Below are 9,353 nucleotides of genomic sequence, written 5' to 3' on the forward strand. Positions count from 1 at the left end.
ACAGTACGTGTTTAGTATAGGTCTGTAACAAACATCAATAGACCATGTTCCTGTGAACACCAGGATTATTCTGTAAGGGTTTAAAAAAAACGTAAAAAACCTTAAAATATAATTATTACATCATTACAATGCAGTCTGCAATATAGGTCTGTATCAAACATTAGCAAAAACATATTAAATTGAAAACCAAGAACTTTGTTTTACAATCAATTACTCTACTATATTATTACATTATTATATAATCTGCTTTGAAATTCAAATTAAAAGAGAAACTCGCATTAAATGAACCAGAGTGTAAAGACGTTGGTTTGGGTTGCCTGATAAATATTAATAAATGTTTTATATTTTCTTCTCTGAAAGTGAAAATGTATTATACAAAGAACAAATGTTCTGGAGAGTGGGGCATCTCTGGGTTGATTCTAAAGATTCACTTTAATGTGAAATCATAAATATGCACACTAGGAAATAAATAGAGACAAATCTGTCATCAGACAAGTCATCCCACAAACAGGTTTATTTATCTTGTGACGAGTGGGTGTGTCAGAGGTGTTACCAAATCAGGTGATGTGTAGGTTTAAAGCCCGTGGTAGTTCAAGTCAGCGCGCATGCGTATTGTGTTGCCAACCACAGTTTCCGTTTAAATCTTTTATTTTATTTGTTAAACTTGCGTCTACTATTAAATATTTATTTTCCAAATATAAACGACATGGTACAATATTTACTTCCGCTCGCTTCTTGCATGCATCTCTAAGTCCCGCCCCACCCTGCAGCTCACTGGCTGGACACAGGAAGTCCCGCTGCGCAGCTCTGTCGCCTGATTGGCCGGACGAACCTGCCATTAAATGACGTAACCGCGACGTCACACGCAGGATCAGGAGGGAAGAAGCATGGCCGCCGTGCTCAGAGGGTCTCGGTACCTAGTTGGAAGGTGTAGCAAGCATGTTGCCTCTGTGTGCGGTAAGCGGAACAAACTCAGACCCTGCACGTCACACACGCGTCGTGGTGTTTCCTCCTGGAGCTCGGGCTCTCAGCTGCAGCCTCGTTAGGGCTTAAAACAACACTCGTCTCTGTTAAAATGCTGGAGGAGAAGAAGAAGTTTGGCTGCTCTGGTTTTGCTTTGTTTGCTGCTGCTGCTGCTGCTGCTTCAGGGCCATGACTTCACTATTCACATGTTTAAAAGAGCTGTATGGTTTCAAAATGACTTCGTGCGACCAGCCATTATGTTTCCACGGCCTTGTTTGTGACCGCTGTCCTTCTCTTCACTCTCTGCCTGGGTTCATTATGTAATGGCTGTCACCCTGCACCTTGCAGAAACACGGTTGGGGACTCGGTGACTTCTTAAACTGAAGCTACAGCAGCTTCTGTGATGTCCAATTCAGATATACTCGTTCTATTGCAAACATCCGTCACTGGAAGTGTTCCGTCAGGTTGCATAATGTTGTCGTGTTGCTAATTTAACAGCATTTGGGTTGTAACACAATCTCACAGAAGGGAACACAGTAGTTGTGTTGGTTTGGAGTTGGCCTGGAGGAATACAATGTACTGTTTATAGGTGATTCATGATTTTGAATGTTGACTTAAGTTAATGAAAGAGCAACCCTTTATGTAGGCAAACTAAAGTAATCATTGAAAAGCCTGGGGTATGATTGCATAGGATGACTTTGACACTGAAGGGCATCTATATAGGGTTAAAATGTAATATAATATATTTTGATATAATCAGCTCTCTTGGCAATGGTAGGATAGGTTACAGCTAAGAAACTCTCTTTGATGTTGGTTCCAGATAGGATTTTGCTTAAAATTATTCAAAAACGATTGTAATGGATGCTTAAATTAGAAGTGTGCTCGCAGAGTGCACAGCTTCACCAAGTCTGATGCTCTATCTGGCCTTGTTAAAGAAAGTGAAAAAACACTTAGATCCACCTGTTACAATGGATTTCCTCAATTGGAAGTTTTTTTTCCTTGTGTTCGTTCGTACCTCGCTCCCTCCACAAAGTTCCATTGAAATAGTTCAATATTTTTTGCGTAATGTTAAATATCAAACAGTCAAACACGCAGATGACAACATAACCTTCTTAGAAGATGTAGTTAGATATCTATAGAAACATGTGGTAAATAAAAATAAGGCACATTGATATGATTTTAAGGATACTGTGTCTTGTTCTTGATCCGTTTCGCCGTTGTGTTTTAGTCTCCACAAGGTCTATGGCCTCAAAGACACAGGTGGGGTTTGTTGGTCTGGGCAACATGGGAAACCCAATGGCAAAGAACCTGCTGAAGCACGGATACCCAGTCATCGCCACAGATGTGTTCCCGGAGTCCTGCAAGGAATTGCAAGAGCTGGGAGCTCAGGTGAGGCCGTGAAATGCAAACAATTTTTTTTTTTTTTAACTTCCTCATGTTTGTTCTCTCTTAACCCGGTGATTTTTGTGTGTGCTTTCAGATTGTGGATAATCCAGCTGAGGTAGCCGACAAGGCCGACCGCATTATCACAATGCTCCCCTCTAGTCCCAATGTCATCGATGTGTACACCGGACCTAATGGCATTCTGAAGTATACTCTGGTTTATCTTTTTAATATGATTTAAGATAACCTCCTACACTTATCCCAGATTCTACTAAGCATTACTTGTTTTTCCCAACAGAAAGGTAAAGAAAGGCTCCCTCCTCATTGACTCCAGCACCATCGACCCATCGGTTTCAAAAGAGATGGCTGCTGCCTCAGAGAAGATGGGTGCAGTCTTTATGGATGCACCAGTATCAGGAGGTACCTTCTTGTTTTCTTTATTTTTTTACAGTTCTGAATCATGAATAAGTTTGTATAAATCATATTGCGTTACGGCTTCTTGAACATATTTCTATACGTACAGTCGGAATTTATCAGGATTCCTAACAGTCCTGCATTAATTGCTACTTATGTGAAGAGGGCTGGTAAAACCTATGTTGATTATTTGAAGTATATTTCTCGCCCTTTTACCGTTTTATTAGATAGTGACCCTAGAGCAGGGGGAGGCAACCTTTACTATCAAAAGAGCCATTTTGCCCCCTCTTCCCCAAATACAATTTGTCTGCAGCCGCAAAACGTATTTGATAACGCAGCTTACAAAGTTTTATATATAGTTATATATATTTTATTGCTATTTTTACCTGCTAAAACAAAGGAAAACACCAAACTGGTATGAAGAGGAGGACAAAATACATTGGCATGTGTAGGACTACTCTGAAATAAATTAAAAACAGAACTAAGCTTTTCGCTCATCTCCAGCTTGATACTTTTCAGCAAATGCTGTGTGCTTGTTCTGGAAATGTCTTTCAACATAAAATTTTTGGTTGTTTGCTTATTTCTTACCACATATCAAGCATACAAGTAAGCCAGCATCATTGTAAATTAATCTGTCCAAGCAGAATTAAACTCTATTTTCTCCCGAGACTTTTCTTTTTGGGGATTTATCCATGGTTAGCTTACTGAGACTGGGGGTTGGAATCTTTAGATTAGCCACCTGCAGGGAAAAGCGCTGGGCCGTAGACGTAATAGGAAGTGACTCATATTTTAGTTGACAAAATATTAAAACAAAACACTCTTTAACTATTAAGCTATCAGGGTGTCGAGACCTTGTGGTAATTTTTGAGGCACTTGCAGTTTTGTGAAAATGTGCTGCATTAAACTGAGGTTCTTCTGCTTTTTAGTCAACCATCTCTTAGAAGGTGAGATTAAACTGAGAAGTTAAATAAACCAGTAATCTATTAATATATTTTTATTGTTTGTTGATGTTAGTTAGCAAAAGCAAGCATTCCTCCATTTAGAGTGGGTTTTTTATACATTGTTGTCCTATAGGAATCTCCATATTCTCTGTTGGTTGTATGTGGCCAGGGCTCTTGTTCATATGGCATCAGACGGTGTGCTAGCTTTACTCAGCTGCTGTAAGGTTCTGTCAAGTTGAAGGATTATAGTGGTGGGAAATTAACTGTGTTGCTTTTAGCTGATGCACTGGATACTACAATATCACTGAGAAGAGAGCGTACCTTCGCCATGGCCGCAGTACAACACGTTGGCTCCCATGCAGCTGAGCAGTTCTTTGGCTGCAGTAAATTCCTCCTCCGCTCCTCCGACCATAAAAGTCAGTTTAAATTTTTCACCTTAAATTTAATCCGACTGCACCAAATTTCACATACTTATCGATATCTTCTAGAATTTTTCATCCTGGTAAAATGGTGAAAAGAAAAACGCCCCCTCCTGCAATGCTAAAGAAAGTGTAAAAAATTCCTGGATCCACACAAAGATTGTATTGGTTCTTCTCTAAACCATTCTTCATCCTTCCACTAAGTTTCGTGGAAAACTTTTTAGTTGTTTTTGTGTAATCTCACTTCAAACCACACGAGCAAGGTGAAATTAAACCTCCTGGTCGACGTAACAAAGTGAACCAGCTTCGTATCTGAGGCGAAGAGGGGAAGAGCTGCCTCTTCCTGCATGAATGTTTCCAACAGTAAAGCCTGTGCTCTCAGACTTTCTTGGGGGTCCACAGAGAAACAGTTTGTTTGAACTTGGCCTCGTCAACGTCAGGACAGCCACTTTGTTTGAATTCAAACTGGTCCATTTTATGGTCTGGCCCTAAAGATTAGTAATGATTTATATGCTTCCGTCCTGTGGTAGTGCACATGGATTAAAGTTGTCCTGCTTTCTGCCTTCAACATATGTGTGTCTGCACTTCTGTGTGGTAGCAGCAGTTTAACCAGTGCAAACTGAAGTGTGTCATTCTTTAATATGTTGCGTCAATCACCCGGCTCCTAAATGAAACTTTTTGAACATCTCTCTTTTTGTCTGTGGTCGGACAGAAATTAAAAGAAGTACAGTGGCATGGTAGTGACTGTTTAAACAGTGTGGTTAAAGCCTTGATGTAAGAGCACACACACACACCCCCACACACACACACCCCACACACACCCACACACACACACAGTGGTGGGGATGTAATTGAGTCAGCATGTGACTGACTTTGTGTGAAAATATGTCAGGACCAGATGAGATAACTGCCATATTTCAGATTTCCTCAACTTACTCTGAAATAACTACATCTGAGTCTTGGTAGACTTTGTATACAGTCATGTGCAGGGGAGGGTTCGGTCTGGGAAATCTCTGAGAGGGATTGACCACACGGTTTTCCAGTAAACATTCCTAAACAATAAATAGGCTGTGTTTAACGGAAATCTCTCCGGGTCAGGTCTTAGAGTTTTTCTCCCCCCAAAAACATTGATGTTATCCTTTTTATTTCCTAGATAGTAAAGGCGGCGCTCCTCTAGTTCCAGGTCTCAGCTCTCAGTTCGAATGTGTCAGTGAACTTTCAGCAGCTGCACAGTTGAGGAATGCTTCCGCTGGAGAAAAAAGTCCAACAACCTTTTCTTTCCTGACTGTTTTGTAATTGTAACTGAAGGGCGTGTTGCATATGTTGTTGATTTGCCATCATTGTCCCACTCGAGAAAGGAAAGCGACTTTTCACTTCTCTTGATGCATAGCATGGATATAACTTAGAGATTTTTCCCTTTTTATTTTATTGGGCATTTTGTTAGGTTTTGAGTTGCTTTATAAATAGGTTTGTATTTTGGACACAATTTTAATCATGTTTAAATAGATCTGATAAATCATGTTTCAATACAATCAAAAATATGTGTATACCCATCTCCATTTGTATGCAATTGCTAATATGGTTCAATCTCAATTTTATTATCTTTTTCTATCCTGTGTGGCATCTCTGGGATTAGTCACTATCAGGTTTTGGTGTTATGCAGTTGACACACTGACTTATTTCTCATCTCAGTAGCTGACTCAGTTATTTGTTCATACCTTGCTGCTTATAATAATTTAAGATGTCTGATGTTTCCTTCCACATTGTTACAGCAGAAATCAATGTGTGAACTTCACTGTGTTAACGCTGTTGTTAAATCTTGCTTTTTACATCTCACTACATGTTTTAAATTACTGTCATTCAGAGTTTTATGTTTTGGCTTAACTTGACTAGTGTAACTCCCACCTGTCTCCACTAGTTCACTTTTTCCAAATTCCACTTAACCCAAAACGCTGCCGTTCACAAAGACGAGGCAGAGGAAAATGTAATGCACCCGTTTTGTGCCTTTTTCCCTCTTAGCTTCCTGTAAAGTTTAGGGTTAATTATGAGTGTGTTGCTGCATTTCTTGGTAACCATGTGGCTTGCACCTGGTTATTTTGTGTTACTAAGCTTTTAACCCTATGTGAACCTGGATGTAGTTTCAAATGTACAAATAGATGCAGAAACAGCTGTTTTCCTAAACGTAGGAGAAGTCTTTTTACAACACAGCCCCAAAGCTTTGGGCTGACATCCTAAGTGAGAGAGAGAGTCTTGATTCTAATAATGGCTGTGATGATTTCCTATTTATTGTTTAGCACATTCATTTTCCTGTTTGTTTCATTTAAATGGTTCTATTAGCATGTTTAATTAAATTAAAAAATCCCCACATAACATATTCATAGGTCTCCAGTGAGTGACTACAGGGACGGAACAAGAAAAAGATCAATTGCTCTCCATTGACATTTAATGCTTGAATTTCAAGTAGACAGGTCCACAAATTAATAATTCATTCTGCATCATGCTCAGATTATAAATGTATAGCTAACAGATTTTTTCATAACATAACAATCATAACATACCACATATAATACAGAGGTGACGGGTAATGAGAAGAAAAGGAGAGACATGGGTTAATGTGCATCTTTATATATATTTTATCATCTCCCCATTGCATCTCAATGGATTGTGAAAGGTTTGTCCATCAGGAGAATGAACGTAAAGTGAGATTGAATGTGTGGGTCCATTTGAACAGTTGTATGCCAACAACACACTTGGTTTCTTAGTGAAGTTTAATGGACCTTTCATGCTGTTTCTGTAGCTCTTAAAAAACAGAATGAACATCAGTTTTAAAACTATTTATAAATGTATCTCTTTAATGCTGTGCTAAACTTGTATCATTGTGCATCATATGTTTTTCCAGCTACTTCGGAAATTCTGCTGTTATAAACACAATTACTTTAAACTGTATCATATTATTGCCCCATATTATTGCTTTTATTTTAAACAGATGAAACTTTTCAGCAGGCAGTGACCAACCATCACGGGCTGCTTCCTCATGGTTTTCTCTTTGTAAGCATGATTTCCCATTCCCAGGTGTGGGTGCTGCTAGTTCGGGTAAACTGACTTTTATGGTCGGAGGAGCGGAGGAGGAATTTACTGCAGCCAAAGAACTGCTCAGCTGCATGGGAGCCAACGTGGTGTACTGCGGTCAAGTCGGAACTGGACAGGTAAGAGCTGATATTTCAGGATCTAAAATATAATATCAGGATTAATTTGTAGTGTTGGGTTGTAAGTATTGGGGCAGTACTGTACACCAATTATATTTAAAGTTGGTTTGTTAATGGTTCTTATTTAACCTGGTGTTAAGGTTATTGAATGCTAATCCTGTCATCTCCTCCAGGCTGCTAAAATATGCAACAACATGCTTTTAGCCATTGGAATGATTGGTACTTCAGAGACGATGAACTTGGGAATCAGGTGAAAACTATATCTTCAAATTAACAACAGGAAACTGATTATATATCTTTTTAATATATGCAGCTGCAATATATTTTCTGTATCATGACATTTTTCTCCCACTCACAGACTCGGCCTTGACCCTAAACTTTTGGCCAAAATCCTGAACATGAGCTCCGGCCGGTGCTGGTCGAGTGACACCTACAACCCTGTGCCTGGCGTTATGGAGGGAGTCCCCTCCGGGAACAACTACCAGGGAGGCTTCGGCACCCAGCTGATGGCGAAGGTCAGTGTAATTGCACTTAATTTCAGTTAATGGTTAAATTTACTTTAATTATCTTCAAGAAATTGGTATGTCTTCTATATTTTAGTATCTTTTAAGTAAAATAAATATCGGTACTAATATGTCTTGAGTTTTAAATGGATCAAATTTATCACATGTCGGCCAAGGACTAATTTGTGTGAAATGTGCTGCATACATAACAGGTCTGTGACAAAAAAAAAAAAGTTTCTGTCTGTGGTCACACAATTTGAATGGTGCAGTGAAGTCTTCAGCTGCAGTTTACATCAGTCTTTCTTCATGGGAGTGAAGCCAATATTATTAGAACAAAATGAAAAAAGAAATCTCTGATGTGTGGACCTGTGGTTTTGGTTTTAGAGTGACATTTTTTAGCTCAATAGGTTTTTCTAACGTATGTTTGCTTTTCTTTTCTTTTTTTTAGGACTTGGGCCTCGCACAGAACACGGCCACGAGCACAAAGACTCCTGTCCCCCTCGGCTCCTTAGCCCATCAGATGTACCGTATGATGTGTGCACGTGGTTATGCCAATAAAGATTTCTCCTCCGTGTTCCTGTTCCTGCGTGAGGAGGAGGGTCAGTAATGTCCGCCTCCAGCCCGTCCACAGCCTTGCCAGGCTCCGGCCCTGCACAGGACAAACACACGTGTGGGGGTGCATTTCACCCTGAGGACTTTTTCTCTCCCTTTTTTTTTTTATTTTTTATTTTATCTTTTTTTCAAAGTTGTGAAAGACATGAACCCCTGGGGCGCTCCGACATAGCGAGACGCATAACGTGAGCACCTTTTGGAAATCATATTTCCTGTGTGATCTGTAGCCTTTTAACAAAATAAAACACTCCTTTTCAACTTAATAAGCAAGTGTATTGTCAGATATGCAGATGTGTGGGTTCATGATATAAGTAGACTGTGAAGTAGCGGCTGCTCTGCAGATTGCATTTCTTAAAATGCAAAGTCTGGTGGGAATCTGGTGTTGAGATGAATCATTAGCTCTGTTCAAGACAGAACAACAACTGTTCAGTCTCCACATATTTATCTTTTGTTTGTGATCATGTCTTTATGTTGCTGTTCTGTTCTCTTGACATCGGAAATGTTACTTTTGGAGACGAGTGTCATGATATAATGTAAGGAAATAAAAGACAATGTGAGGTCTAAAACTTATTGAATAATAATTTGACCACCTTTTTCAGTTCATCCTTTTATTAATGACTGACTAAGAAAGGAGACAACCGTCTGAAAGCATCATGTTTATTCTGATCCTTTGTAGTATTAATAATTATAAACTTTATTTGTATAGCACCTTTCATATGTGCAGCTCAAATGTCAAATTTGTTATTTGCTCAATTGAAAGAGTTTGTGTATAAGCCTGAGGCACAGAGAGATGCTGCCACTTTGGATTCTAAATGACTCGTTATGAACATTCATCGCTTTGGTAAATGGCTCCCGAGTGTTGCATCGCGTGTGACACTGGTTCAGGATAAGCCGTTGAGCAAACATGTGCCT

The 9,353-nt window shown here is 39.4% G+C and overlaps 1 protein-coding gene across 1 annotated transcript; it reads left to right on the forward strand.

Moving 5' to 3' along the window:
• Positions 1–876: 876 nt before the first annotated feature.
• Positions 877–9,022, forward strand: hibadhb (3-hydroxyisobutyrate dehydrogenase b). The gene is made up of 8 exons (XM_061081181.1): positions 877–957; positions 2,192–2,352; positions 2,444–2,553; positions 2,645–2,766; positions 7,193–7,326; positions 7,500–7,576; positions 7,685–7,841; positions 8,278–9,022. Exons 1-8 carry the CDS (start codon positions 888–890, stop codon positions 8,434–8,436), a joined length of 990 nt encoding a protein of 329 aa, XP_060937164.1. The 5' UTR covers positions 877–887; the 3' UTR covers positions 8,437–9,022.
• The last annotated feature ends 331 nt before the right edge of the window (positions 9,023–9,353 follow it).

Source organism: Limanda limanda, chromosome 11, assembly GCF_963576545.1.
Source record: "Limanda limanda chromosome 11, fLimLim1.1, whole genome shotgun sequence".
NCBI classification, from domain to species: Eukaryota; Metazoa; Chordata; class Actinopteri; order Pleuronectiformes; family Pleuronectidae; genus Limanda; species Limanda limanda.